At 33.9% G+C, this 16,130-nt stretch overlaps 1 protein-coding gene across 1 annotated transcript in view; it reads right to left on the bottom strand.

Moving 5' to 3' along the window:
- Positions 1–15,902, bottom strand: part of Gabrg1 (gamma-aminobutyric acid type A receptor gamma1 subunit) — a 72,091-nt gene extending 56,189 nt beyond the window's left edge. Inside the window, exon 1 of the mRNA XM_028765291.1 lies at positions 15,400–15,902. Coding sequence (XP_028621124.1) covers positions 15,400–15,503 — 104 coding nt within the window. The 5' untranslated portion in view covers positions 15,504–15,902. The remainder of the gene's footprint in view (positions 1–15,399) is intronic.
- Between the last annotated feature and the right edge of the window lie 228 nt (positions 15,903–16,130).

Raw genomic sequence — 16,130 nt, forward strand, 5'->3', positions numbered from 1 at the left:
AGTCATTGATGAGTAAGGAGACTTCTCAAGCATGAACTACACAGTAAGTACAGGGGCTATACACATCGGGGATCTAGAATATGCTCCTTTCTGTAGTCAGGGGTAAACTCTTCATTAAGATGCAAACAAACGGCATGGCAGCAGATTACTGATCCTTTCTGGAACTGACTTGCATAAAACAAAACATCCAGTAAGGCTGAAAGAACAGCATAGAGTAATAGCCATAGAACACACAGCTGTTTTTACTGAATCATTAGAGGTGTTGAGTCTTCATTGCCTGCTTATATAAGTATTGTGGAGAGTAGCTTGGAAAAGCATAATAATTATTATTTTCAAAACTAAATAATGTTTTAAAGTCAACTATGTACCTGCAAGAATTTAAGAGAAAGCTATTCATCTTTTTTTTCATATAATATATCTTGATTACACTTTCCCTTCATCTAATCCATCCAGCCCCTCTCCACCTCCCTTCCCATCAAAGGTCCACATCTTTTCTGTCTCATATTAGAAAACAAAGACAGTATTGGTGGATAATAATTTACAATAAGTATAATATAACAATATGTAACATAAAATAAAGTCTCACACAGTGGAATTGAACAAAACAAACAGAAGGCAGAGAGTCTAGAAGAAGGTATAAAAACAGAGACCCACTCATTTCTACATTCAGAAATCTGATAAAAACACTAAGCTGAAAGCCATAATACAGAAAAGGAGGACTTAATGCCATTCTATGAAGGCCCTGTGTATATTGACACAATTTCAGTGAGTTCATTACATGTGCTTTGATCATGGTGATTCAGGGCACCTTGTTTTCTTGATGTCTTCCATCCAGCTGGCTCTTCCATTCTCATCACTTTCCCTTCTGCATGTTTCTCTGAGTTCTGAGGGAAAGGATCAGATGGAGGCATCCATTTAAAGGCTGAGTATCCCAAGGTCTCTTACTCTCTAAGTAAAGTCTGTCTGTGGATCTCTGTATTTGTGCTCATCTGATGCAGGAAGAAGCTTTTCTGATGGCTAAGTAAAACCATAAAAGGGGTATAACAGAATGTCGTTAGGAATCATTTTATTACTACTTTTTTTTCCTTTTAGAAGAAGGATTTGGTTTTATCTGAAGTAGTCAGACTACTTAGGCTATCTAGTCTTGAATCTTGGTTCTTGGTCACCCAAAGAATGACAAACATGTTGACATCACCATAATTCATATAAAAATAATATGGATTTGATCAATAACATAACATTCCTCCAAGATACGTACACCTCAGTCTTAGGAAAGTTCACATAAATGAAGTTGTATATAATTATTAAAATTTAACAGATCCTGCAAAAGATCAAATTTAAACAAGGAATGGTCCAGAGTGATTATTTTCCTCCTAAGATTCTATAGCATTTTGTTGTCATGTGTCAACTGGCTAGTGTTGCCTTTCATTACATACACAGTATTTGGATGATACTTTTGACTCTACCCAAACTCCTACCAAATCCTCCCTTCTCTCAAGCTTGCCCAACTTCACTTTTCCTCATGCTCTCCCTCATAAACATGACAACAAAATTCAAAAGAACAAAAAGTCTAAGTAAATAAGTAAATAAATAAAAACATAAACTCTGAAACACACATGCACTCATGCACATATACACTAACACATACACACACACACACACACACACACACACACACACACATACACACATACACAAGCATGTACCCACATACAGGCAACATGATATCCATTTTGTGTTGGTCAGCTATTCCTGAGCAGGTAGCCTGTCCTAAGTTTTGTTGACATATACAATGTAGCACATTGGAGAAAACTGATTTTTCCTCCCATAAATCTATAAAATACATTGCAGTAGCTTCTTGTTTGGGATGGGAAATTACACCTATTTCACCCTTCTCTGTGCTGTGATTTAGTCTTGTTTGACTGAATTTGAACAAGACTTGTGAATTTGCAGTTTATGTGAATGTGTACGTAAAACAATGTTGTGTCTGGAAGATGCTGTTTCCTGGGGGGGTCACTGGCTCTGGCTCTTATTCCTATCTCTCTACCTCCACTTTGACATAGATCATGTGAAAGATACTTAGCTTGTTTAGTATTCTTGAATGCAGTTTTGTTTTAAGTGAGGATTATCATATAGTTCAAAACACACTGACAAAGTTATGAGAAGAAAGATACATGGTCCTTTCTACTTTTATTTGTAGGAAAGAAGCAAAAAATAATAATCTCACTGCAAAAACATAAGGAAAACAAAAGACAATTGCCTAGTATATCCTGAGAATTCAATAAACATGTAAATATTTGCCAAAAATAGTGTTAGAAAGTCTCTTTACTCCATTGTCAATTGGAAATACTTAAGCAAGGTTTTTTGCGAAAGACAGTAAGTGTGAGATAAAAATTTACACATAGTTTTATATGATTGGAGAAAATTTCAAATTAAAAAGGAAATGAATTTATGTATTTTTATATAGATTCCTTAATCTGATTTTAAGTTTCCATTCTCCTTGTTCAACTGACCTACTAACCTGGGGATACTCGATATCTTATGTTCAATAGTTTGGTGTCAGAATTTCTTTCTTGTAGATGTTTTTTTTTAATTCAAAGAAATAAATTACATAGTCATAAATAAATTACAGAAAGAAATAAATTACATAGTCTAATTTTTAAGTCTACCCATTAAATTTGACACGATTTTTTGTCATGGTAATCCAAATTATGTCAATAACTCTCTGAAGAATAGTTTTAGATTCAGGCTTTATAATGCAGGTCAATCTTGTTCTGTCTATACTTCTTCTGTGCAGGTATATATTCATAAAGTAGTAGCTAAAGATGGCTATTCCTTTCCCCATGGATTTTAGCAGTTGTTTAAAGTGCAAGAAATTCATTTCTTCAAGACAACCATTACTGAACTTCTCTCCTGGTTCCTGATCATGCAATTTTTTTGTTTCGTTTTTATGTTTGTTTGTTTTGTTTTTGTTTTATCTCTCTCTTTTCTTTTCTTTTTCTTTCTTTTTTTTTTTTTTTTTTTTGGTTTTTTCGAGACAGGGTTTCTCTGTGTATCCCTGGCTGTCCTAGAACTCACTCTGTAGACCAGGCTGGCCTCGAACTCAGAAATCCACCTGTCTCTGCCTCTCAAGTGCTGGGATTAAAGGCATGCACCACCACTGCCCTTTTTCTTATCTCTTAATGGAAACTTTTGACTGTTAGGATTGGCCTTATTTGTTTTCTCATGCCACCCCATCACCTACAGTATAACATTGCAGAAAATAGAATCTCAATTATTATTTTCTCCATGATTGAACAAATAGAAATGTGCCTAACATAAGGTATACATTATGGCCATTTTTATAATCAAATACATGTGAAGTTTCTGAAAATTTTGAAGAACTTTCCAATTATCATAATTCTAGTTTCAAGACAGAATTCGCCAGAAAATGTCTTCATCTCTTGGATCTTTGTATTTAATAATCAACACAACAACCACTGAAATACTGTAAAAATGCAGGGCATAGCACACACACACACAAACACACACACAAACACACACAAACACACACACACACACACACACACACACACACAAACACACACACACACACCATTTTTAGATCCCTGGATCCTAATATGATGGTTTTCAACACACTCAGAATGACTTTCACCAGTTTCTCCATCTGGTCTCGCATCTTAAACATTTCCTCCTCAAACATTTACAATGGATAATACTTTAGATATTTATATGGTTTGTAACATATCTGATCATTTTATGTGAAATTTTAATCTGGACTTAACTAAAGATATTTATTTTTTTATTTTAAAGTCACATTATCATTCTAAAATCTGTACATAATTAAATAAGTACTTTATGCTTAATTTATTTTAATTATATAAGACTTAGAGAAAACATATTATATATATTAATATTATGCATATATCATATATATCATTTCTATATGTACATACAATATTTTCCCTTACTGAATATTAACTCCAAAATAACAGAAAAAAGTGACAGATCATTTATAAACATTTTATGTAAGCTGTAAACATAAATATGCATTGCCTTCACAAGTTCCACCTATGATCTGCTGCTCATGAAACATCCAATAATCTTTATAATTTTATTTTTATTTCATCTTTGAGAATTTTAATCAATGCATTTTGATACTATTCAACACCCTTCCCCAGTTTCACAGAGACCCACTCCCTTTTTACTTAAATAACTGTTTACTTTTTTTCCATCTTCAAGTCCAGATTGATCTTCTCATATTCTTTTGGATGTATGACCATCCATCGGAATATGGTCCACCAAAAAGGACCCACCTCCTGTAAGAAACCTGCAATCTCTCTTCCTGAAGCTATAAGTTGCCAATGGCTCCACATTTGAAGTGAGACATCATGCCTATCTGGGTTCCATCCATATTTCATGTCGGGTTTTGTTTGGATTCATCTTGTGCATGCACAATTAGAGCTCTTCTGTGTAATTTTCCTATTGTATCTATATGTATATCCACGCTTTCCAGAATTTGCAGTTTTTACACCTTCCATAATATTCCTTGAGCATTTAAGAATGAGTATTATACAGATGTTCAGTTTACGACTGAGCATTCAATACTCCTTCATTCTCTGGATTTTGTCCAGTTGAGAATCTCTGTGTTATTCATTCTAATGCAAAAGATACACTAACCTATGGGTACAATAAGTCATTGGGATTTGTCTAATAGCATGTCTATTTAGCAGAATAATGACAGACAGTTTTGGGCAGCCCAACAGCAGTATGATTTTCATTTGGTGGAGTTGATTTAAAGCTAACATAAAAGGATGGATATCTAGTCTCATTACGGTTGTATCACTATTATACCACTAAGCATGTCTCCAATGCTAGTCTTTATTGGTACTTGGTAATATTGATGATTATTTTTATATTCTAGCTGTATGCATTGATCCTTCTAGCACTAGGAAATCTAGCCAATAGGTCAGAATACTCGAGGTGAGTTCTAGCTCAATATCTCTTTGTTCTATGACTCAAGTATCTTGTATCTTCAGCAATGGGATCTTACGAGATCAAGGGTAATGAAGAGCATTGACACTAATCTGTAATATACTGGGAAATATGGGACCTCACTGGGCAACAGCTTCAAAAAACTGTAACCCATTTCTGATATTACACTGTTTATTTGTTAACCTGTTCTATCTAGTAAGAGCTTTGTCACTCAATTATAAGATAACTCCATTTAAGTTCTTTCCCTATGTGTATATATTTTAGGAAGTTTCTATGGTAGTAGGCTTCCTTACAATTTTAAAAATGTCATTAGATTTCATTTATCGTCCTTTATGCACAAACATAAGAAAAAACCCATAGGGCAGATATCTCAAGTGGCAAGTTTCAGGAAGGACATGAGTACCTGTTCAAAAATTTCTCAGGAAGGTGGCATGAAGCCCCATTCTTCACTAAAGATGCTTTGGGAGTGAAGTCAGCTGGGAGAAAGAGAGACCATTTTCTTTAAAGAGTGATCCCTTAGGAGTGATACTCATGTTTAAGTAGATGTTCTTAAGCTGTGCATATTTCCACTGACAGTGCTGCATGGACTTGCTGTAGAAACAAGTAAAAAAAGAATGCCTTTGTAGAAAGGGAGTCATAGTAGAGGATGAAGCAGAAATTGAAGCAAAATGAATGGAGGACTAACTTTATCAGACACACACACACTATATATACACATACACACACACACACACATATGTACATATACATATACATATACATATACATATACATATACATATATATGCTACCTTTCTATTGCTGTGATAAGACCCATGACCTAGACACTTTGTGAAAGAGTTCATTCTGCTTAGAGTTTCTGAAGGATAACAGTCTATTACACAGAAAGCATTGCAACAAATTTCAGAGATGAAAATGGGACTAGGATGCAGAGAGCTCAAAGGAGAAAGACTGAACTGGAGATAGTGTGAGGCTTTGAACCTCAGTGCCCGCCCCAGTGACTTATATCTGACAATATGGACATACCTCTTAAAGCTCTGTAAACAGCAGCACCAAGTGGAGACAATGTCTCCACTAGAGCCTATGGGGAAATCTCTCTTATTCAAACAACCATGAATGCATGCAAAAATTCTCAAATAACAAAAGTATTAAAAATAAATTTTAAGATTTTCCTAACTTAGCAAGACAAAAATATGTCACTGGGAGTAAATTAAATGCTCAGAATCATATCCAACGATGTGAAAATTTGGTGGGTAGAAAGAAAATGACTAGTTTGTTTAGAAAAAAATAGAGATATATCTAGCAAAATGCATTGAAATTGTGATTAACTCAGATATAAAAAATAAAAATCAGATTTCTAGCAGAAAATTACAGAGAAAGTCAATGTTGGAAAGCAATAAACTGCCAACTCTTAACGAACATATGGAAACAGCTATAGGAAAGATAGAAAAAATAGAAAAGATATATAACAAAGTTCACTTTAGACATCACTAGAGACAAAAAAGAGATACACATCACAGTAAGCGTATTAGAATTCAAAGATTGTAAAAAGCAGTAAATATATGGAACTATGTTAACATTCACTGGTAGTAGTATGAGTACATTAAAATATAATAGAACTTTTAAGCATCACATTGGCAAAATATTAAATGGTCCATCACCAGTAAGCAGAGGGATAAATGACATTATACAACCATTAATACACTCTGAGACTTGCTCTGTGTGAAATAATTTAGAAATATTGATCAACTTATTCAAATAAAAATCATGAATATTTTTTACCTATGCACACATATGCACAAAATCCATGTTTATAGAACTGAGAGAATATATTTAAAAATGCTTTTATAAACCAGAGCTCATCTTTAGTATAAAATACTAAGCTAATAAAAAAGCCATATAGCTAAATGTGTTTATCTATAGACATGTCATTTTTTTCATGTTGTATGTTTTATTGATGTTGTTTACCTTATAAATTCTTATTATATTTTTGAAAATTTCACATATGTATTTGGATCATAACTGTACAGACTACCTTAGTGCCTACCTTACCATACCAACTCTCAGTAGTGCTCACTCCACTTCCTTCCCGGATTCATGTCCTCATTTTTATGTTTTCTTCTCATCTTTAATAACCTGCTAAGTCCTATTAGGCCTGCCCTTGTACACATTAGTACTACTCCATCAACTGCAGGAGCAACCTATCAGCAGCCAGGTCCCCAAAGAGAGACTGAGTGACTCTCCCTCCCTTCACTGTTATCAAAAGCCCAAAGCTCCTTCCATATAAGTGAGATCTTGTTGATTTCAAAAACATTGTGAACAATAACTATGTTTTGCAACATAGTTTATTAGGTCAGATTAAAGCTACAAGATTGAAAACTTTTTCACTAATGAGAAATAGACAGAACTATAGCAAAGTAGATTTTTGAAAAATAAATCATGACTAGTACCATATATTGAGAAGGATGATAAAAATAAAATGATAAAAATATTATACCTAATATTTTAGATATCCATTTTGAAAATTTTTTACTGGTACATATTATAGTAAAAAGCAGTAGCAAATGTTACTAATAAAACATGAAACCTGTCAACATTTTGATTTTTGTCTGCTTTATATATTTATTTTATTGATTAACTCTGTCCTTAAAATCAGAGATTATTTTTGAATTCTGGACCATAGGTGCCTCTGGAAAACAGAACAAGATGATAGAGACCCCAAAAATGTAGCTACAGGAAGTTTCCAGTCAATCAATGCAAATTCCTGGACTCAAACATGGTCTTCTGAAATCACTCTGCCCCAAATTCTGGGTTACCTCTTTAACCCCTTAAACTGACTTTAGAAACTAGAAACCATGGATCTCGAAAAGTCTTCAGAGATATGGTCAATATCCCAAGATTATAAATGTCCTTTGTAACCACTTCCATAGGAGATAGAAAGCAAGCATACTCTTCAGTACAGTATATTTTAAATGGCCACTGTGTATAAATTAAATTAAAAGGAACATCAAAGTCTTCATTTTGATTTATATCCATAGAGCCTGACAAGACATAAATTGGATTTATATATGACACAATCCTTCAAGACGTTTACATTTTCTAAATCCTTGATGCATTTATGCATCAGATACATGCTTTAAATCTGTAAGAGTTTTTCAAAGTAAAGGCATCATGTTGATTTTTATTCAATTACAGAATATTTTAAGATATCTTTACAGGGAAAGAATTCAGATTTAGTACATCCATGCCAGGACCATGCTAGTTTCTTGTCCTGAGATCCAAAATAAGAGTGTAATACTCATTAATATAAGATCCTTGTGGAACATTTCCTTCAGAAGATAAGGGATACAAATGAGTGTAACAGAAATAAGTGATCATTTTTTTTCTCATACATGCTAATTGTGACAATCTGGGCTGTTAAAATGGAATTGCTACTCACTAAATCCTGAAAATAAGCATTTGTTCATAAGTCATTTGCACAAATAACAAAATGTATTATATATTGCAGACGTCTCTATGAGATCAAATTCAATGTATTCAACATGACTTCTTTAGGGAAAATGTATGTTTTACTGAAAACACTGAATTATATATATTATATGGATATTCTGAAAATTACATGAATCTATGATGACAGAGGAGCAAATGCATCCTTGCACTTAAGAATTTCTCATACTGCACAACCTCCAGTGATCATCTCAGAAGTACACACAATGATTATTTAATGGCCAGAACCGTTAATTCTAACACTTCTAAATCTATTTTACAAATTCGACCAAACCAATAGTAAACTGTTAATATGAAACCCAGCATGCATTAAGCATTGATTTTCTGATATATCCATGCAGCTGCAAGTTAGAATTTAGAATCCCTAAGTGTTTTTTCTTGTCCCTGTGGCTTGGTAGTCTCTTAACATTGCTACTCAGTTGTCCAAACATAAATCTATATGTCAATTTACAGACTACATGGTTTCTGTGAGAAAATGATGTCTCTAATTCAGAACCTCACTGTTACAGGAAATTACAGAGCCTTTACAGAAATGCTGTCTCTACTATAATGTTACATGAAATGATGATAGAAATGACATTTCCCAAAACTACCAAACTTCCTAATAGCACCTCATACACACACGTGACTGTGACCTATTTCCTGAGCTCTCATTCTATAACTCTGGACCAATTTCAGTCTAACACTTTCCAGAGGTCTTTGCTTGGATCTGCATTGATGGCAGAGTATTAACCATTAGCACTGCACCTCGCTTAGCACTTGGAACACAACTTATAGGGCTTTATTGTATTTATTGTTTCTATTAACAAACTATCAACAAAATGGGCAATAGAAATCAAGCCCCATTGTAGTAAGACCTGATATATCTGTCCTGTGTCATATCTATGTTCCTTTTTATACTTTACAAACACAAGGAGTCAAGGGTTTTTTTTTTTTTTCTTACCACTTTAGCACCAGGTTCCAGGACACTGGTTAACACTTGATGAGCACCGAGTTAATAGTTGTTAGATGAATAATAGGCAAGAAATATTCACTGAATGGATTAATAGCTAAGGCTATTTGTTAAAGCATTAGAATTCAATTGGCCAAACTATTTTAGTATGGAGAAAATTAGATACTGCTTAAAAATAGATAAAAACCATAAATCTCATCAGCCTCCCACTGAGTACAAGAACACTTTAACAAGCTTCTGCTTGAATGGATCTTGTGATAAGGCATCTATTATCTCTTTGTAGAGAAACTGGAGCTTCCTGTGACTTTCATTACTTGCTTGTAGTGTCTGGTACACTTATACACATAATACATATCACTGTGGTATTTTTATAGAACCCTGAAACAATAAGTTAAAGTTTCTTACAACAAATTGTATCTAAACTGTAAGTTCTTGCTTTTAATTCTTTTCTAACCTGTTATTTTTTAATGACCAAGTACCCCAAGTTGCTTACTGCTTTCCTAAAATAATGAATCTAGCATAGTGAGTGGCTTATGAGATAGGTATACACTAGAGTTTCTACTCACTGTGTTTGCATCAATGAACCCACAATTACATTTCCATAGCTTTCTCTTTCTTTCTCTTCTTCAGTCTCTTTTTTCCTCTTTTCTTTATATAACATTTCCCTTGTTTTCTCCTTTCCTCCGTCCCTAGTCTCCATCCATCAAGACCATACTCATTGATTTGACTTACAGTGCATTTATTATATGAAATGCTTGGTATTAAGAATGCAGGTTCTGGTCACAGAAGATGTGAATTTCTTTGATTTAGCTCTTAGAAGCAAGATAACCCTTAATATATTCTAAAAGTTTCTAGGCCTTTTGGTTTCCATTTGTAAAATGAGGCAAAGAGCTCTAACCAGAGTTTAGCCTCATATATATGCTAGTTATATTTACAAAAGGTCACAAAACTCTTATATGAATATACATATATGTATATTTAATTGAATCCATTTAGTGTTGTTCTTAATGTTCAGTGTCTAACCAATGGGATTAGATAAGCTAGCAGGCAGCTCATTCCTGAGGAAATGCGACTTTTGCATTCTCTGACTTTAAAATTATATATATATATATATATATATATATATATATATATATATATATATCAATGAAGTTGCTCATTATGGAGTCACAATTCACATCCTAAAAGTCAAAGACTATTTAACAAACCCAGTAACAGGCAAGGGAAATTGCCTGTTTGCTGTTGGTCAGATGAGTCCAATAGACTATCAAAACAATGTATTCTATTACCATTGTCTGTGGCTGTCTCCCAGAATTCAAAGGTAAAACTCTATTGCTGAAGACACAACAAACATCATATAAAGGACTTGAAGAAATCAAGCTGCAAGTTATCTGACAGCCTCCTCTCTGAGTGTTAGCTCCCACCTTATCAGAAAATGCTAAGTTACCTGCCAAAGGAGACAATCAATTGCTAGTTCTACCCATCACAAAGGCGAACGAATCTTAACAATTGCCAACCTAATGAGTTAACATCACTGGTACAATAATAAAATGTATATAACAATATACTGTATATAACTGTATATAAACTGTACAATAATATATAAGTGAAGGATGACAAACAGCTTTGTAATTATACTCAAAGATTGCTCAATAGAAGGAAACTAATAGCTGATTCTACAAACTAGCCAATTATTCATGAGTAGAAACGTCATACACCCTAGAGGAGAACCTCCTACTACCTTTTCCTCAAACCATTATAATTGTTAACTGTATTCTCAATACTTATTCTTATATTCACAGATAAGAGTATCTCTAACCTCTCAACAAAGAAGCTTCTTTTTCCAACAAATAGAGAAGATTTCTAAGATACACAATTGGTCAATATGCAGAATCCATCCCCAATTGATACAATGCAACCACTTTCAATGTACTGAAAGCTAAGAGAAAACTGAAGAAGAGGAGGTAAAAAAGTTGTAAGGGCCAATGGATCTGGGCCCTATAAGCTAGACCAGTGGTTCTCAACCTTCCTAATGCTGTAACCCTTTAATACAATCCCTCATGTTGTGGTGACCCCAACCATACAATCATCTTCTTGCCACTTTATAACTGTAATTTTCTTACTGATATATGCATTGTAATGTAAATATTTGATATGTAGGATATCTGATATGCAAACTCAAAGGAGTTTTGAACCACAAATTAAGAACCACTGTGATAGCCAGGTTTGTTTGTTTGTTTTAGATAGAACACGGAAGCTATACACATGAAATCTCTATAATATAGTTTGTTTAACAAAACTTAAATATAAAAATGGTATTTGACATCCTAGCATTGGAGAATGAAATTTCACAAGGTTTCACCCTTAGGAGAAGACCTATAAGCAAACTTTCTTTGGACTTTTGACATTCTGTTTCCTTATTCGGGTCGTATGCTTTTCTTTAATACAGCACTTGTAGAACTTAGCAGAGAGATAAGCTTCATTTGTGTAAAGCTTCTGTTTACCTTATTTGCTAGATTAAGCCTACCATTACTCACTGCATTTGTAACCAATTGGTACTCAATAAATATGTCTTAATAAATAAATGATGATCTCATTAAAATCTAAAGGACACTTAGTAACATAAAGCAGTTCAATATTTAATTCTACTGTATCTAAAACCACTTTAAAAGTTAAATAATATTAGAGTTACAATGAGTCTATACAATATCTGCTAGTACATCCTTCTCAACTATTATGTGCTGAGATTTTCCTAAATATTTTTAATATCTTAGAATTGATTTTAGAAAATGAGTTTTCTATGCCCCAGTGGTTGCTTGAACTCACTCAGGAAGAAATGAGAACTGAAAATGAAATTGAAATTTGATGATGAAGACCAGGATTCCCTCTATTTAGGAATATTCACCATAAATCTTTCATTTAAATTGTTAGAGACAGTTCCTCACTTCTAGGAAGTCACATGCTACATGTGACTTTCATTTTCCCAGGACTTCAACAGCCTTTATTCAGTTTTCTATCCTACCTTGATTCCTTCTTATTGGGAGTCTACCTTCATTCTTATATTCATAAACAAATATAATTGCATGTATATAAATACTAAATGTCTATGAATACTGCAGTATGAATCATTTCCTTTATTGCTTAACTCAAAGTGTTTCAATATACAGAATGGAGAGCAACTGGACTGTAATTTGTGTTTAGGTAATCTAAAAGATTCTCTATCTAGAACTTTCTTCAATTATAATCTTCTTATTCAATATTAATTTGTTTCTATAGCTCCTTCAGTATGTTAAACCATGAAACAATTACATGGTTACCATTGACATTGTACGAGAAAACTAATCCTAAAAGCTAGAGAAATATAAAAACTTATTTTATTAACTACCACACTCATATATTAAATTTCCTGAAATGACCTAAAATAACTTATTTTAAAAGTAGGTGCAGTTGAATATTTTAATGTGGGAAGTTGAATGCTGCAATGGATTTTTTTCAACCCATTGGAAATCTTTAAATATTTTCTATTTCTTCAGGATTCCAAAAATGTAAGTTCTCAATGGTTACAATAGCTTACTTTTTTAGAACATCTAAATCCATGTAAACTTGATTAACTTCCTTTAATTTTTATTTTTAAATTACAAAAGTGAAATCAAGCTGGTGAAGATAAAGCCAAGTTTTCAAGATGCCACAGACTCTCCTAGAGAATGAAGCCCAGGATCTAAGACCAGAGCTTTTAGGTACAACAGGAGGATCAGCTTTCAGAATTCAGCAATATGGAACGTCAATATACTGTCTCCCTTTGCTCTTTATGAAAACTAATGTGGAAACAATACCTCCTCATTGATTTGATATAAAAAGTAATATAACCCAAGTTAGTAAAGCTCTAAATCACATTGAAAGTGTATTTTAGAAACCAATATGAAATTGGAATTCTTATAGGCAGAACCTTTGATGTGTTGAGAAGAGAAACCTTAAATGAATGGGGAAAATAAGAGTAATATTTATGATCATACAAAGTTTATAAGTATTGATGACAATTTTCTACAAGTGTGCATTGAGAGAATATAAAATTCATCACAAGTTAGGCTGCTTTATAAAATAAAGCCATAAATGCTCATAATTGAGAAACTTGGACTATAGAATAGTAGCAATAATTATATTTGTTTCAATATGTATTTGTTCATCTGACAAAAGTAGCCCATATTATCTCTATAATAATGATAAATGAATTATTTATAAATTTGAATCCTGTAACTTATTTCACTCTTTCACACATACAATAAAAAAGGAGATGGCAGTCACATTAGAGTTTTCCCCTTCTGTTCTATTCAGATCCACAAAAAGACCCTTAAATCACTGCGTATTTCATTTCAAATCTCACAAGTATTGACTGTGAATATTTGAAGCAGTCAGACATGGTCTATTGCTATCCTACATTTTGTAGATGAAACTACTGTATCCACTGAGTTTAAAGAGCTCTGCCAGGTAAAAGCATGCACCCAATGAGTTCCCTGCCCACAGCACCTCAGAGCTCTTTACCCGGAGCAGCTTGATGAGAGTTTGCGAGCCAGCTACAATGAATGTAATGTGAGCCTACTCCAAAAGAAACATCTATTTGGATATACAATATGCTCTTTGTGAGACAGTACCCGTACATGACTGAAATAGAAATGTGAAGTTAGAAAGATAAAAAGGAGCATGCAAGTTGTTACTCCAGAAAAGCACTGAGCAAATCTGCATTTTCCTTTGCAATGGCATAAAAGTACAAGTTCTCCTTAAATATCTCCTTTTAAACATGATGTATTCAAGGACATAAGCCATTACAACATAGCATATAGAATGAATCATTCATTACATTGTCTGTACATAGAGAATATTTAAAGTCTGAAACAAAATGACAAATAGAACTGTAATACTCAAATGAAACCTAAACATACTAAATACCAAATTTTGAATCCAGAAAGGCCAAAATTGCTTATGCTCTGACCCAGTGCTCACATTCCGAGGATATATAAATGTTCTGTCTATTGGTAATGACAACAAAAGTCCATATACAAAAATTATCTTCATAGTAATTGCGCTTTACTGGGATTCTAAGCAGCAATAAAGCATAGAATACCATAACTTGAATGTAAATTTATTTAGAGCAAATGCAACAATGCATGGATAGTATACTAAAAAACTTTTAAAGTGTCTATGCCTTAGCCAAACATAACAGCATCTTCTACACTCTGTCTCCTCCACAGCACAAGTGTGAGATGTTCTTTCACTCACAGGATGACTTCAAAGTTTTTGAAAGGCTTTACAGTCCAGTCGTGTTCCTGTCACACTGAAGATTTGTGTATGGTAGTACCACACACAAATACAGCCAAGACATTCATAGTGTCATGTAAGACTTTCAAAGTTGTTTTTAATAAAATACAGAGTTATTTCTGATGTTTTCTGAATATATATTTTTTCACAGGTGATAGATGCATAGTCAGATCTAGCCTATAAGAGAACAGCTTAACTAATAATGTTACCCTAAAGAAACATCCAGAAAGAAATAAGAAAAACGTATTTGCTTATACACAAACAGCATAAACATCATGCTATCTAACACAAAGTTTCTGAAATAACTTTGTCGTTAAAATTCAGAATCATCCAGAAAGTTCATCAGCAGCATTCAATCCCAAATATATTGGCAAAGTCATTTCTACTCCTAATCTTCTTTTTGGAAATGGTGTCTATATTAGTGTATAATTCTGTAGAACTCAAAAACAAATGAATAAATATCTATTCTTCAGAAATAGGCCAAGTTCATGCTGTCTCGAGTACGCAGGATCAGAAAATTCAGTAATGGCAAACATTGCACATGTCCCGGGAAAATGCAAATTACTTGGAATGATTTTTTTTAAACAAAAAGAAAATTAAGGAGACAGTTTTAAGTCCTTGAATTTACTCACCAGTTTCCCAGATGCAGGGTTAGTAACAAGAATATCAACCTCACTCCTCTAGTTTGACTCCACAGGAGGGAGGGGGAGAAGAGGAAGGCTTTCCCAGAACCCATCAGTTCGCTTTTATGATCCTTCCTCCACTAGCTCAGTCCCGAAGCACAGAGTTTGCCTCACGCCTCAGCAGCAGCACAGTGAGTACCAAGGAGTGTGGATAGGCAGTACACCTCCGAAGCAGGTAGGATGCGACTCCCAGCAGAACTGAGCTAAGGAGCCAATCACACCAGATGGATGCAGCATAAATTATCTCAAAAACAGTTGGACCAATCAGCGTTCCAGAAAGGCGGGGTTTCCCATACTAGAAATCAAGCCCAGTGGGGAAAAGGGCTCGGTTTTTCTGTAAAAGAGAAATAAGCCTCTTCTCAGTCCCAGCCCCTGAGAAACACTGATGTGGCCTTGTGAGTCTGGATCTCAAAGAAAATGCTGCTTTTCCCGCTGCCCTGCTGTTCTGTATCAGGGGCCACCATCTCTTCTCTCTCCTTGGCTAGGAATCACTTATTTTCTTGTTTATTTTTATTTATTCATTTATTTTTTTAATTTGTCTTCAACAGAGAGCACCGAGAATTGTCCTTCTGTAGACAGAGCCTAATTGACTTACTCTGCGCTGGCGAGAATCCTGTCATTTTTTGATTAATTGTTGTTACTTTATTTTGATTCCGGACAGTGTCTTATTTCTCTTTGCA

The sequence above is a fragment of the Grammomys surdaster genome, unplaced genomic scaffold (assembly GCF_004785775.1).
Source record: "Grammomys surdaster isolate TR1022 unplaced genomic scaffold, NIH_TR_1.0 150, whole genome shotgun sequence".
In the NCBI taxonomy this organism is placed as follows: domain Eukaryota; kingdom Metazoa; phylum Chordata; class Mammalia; order Rodentia; family Muridae; genus Grammomys; species Grammomys surdaster.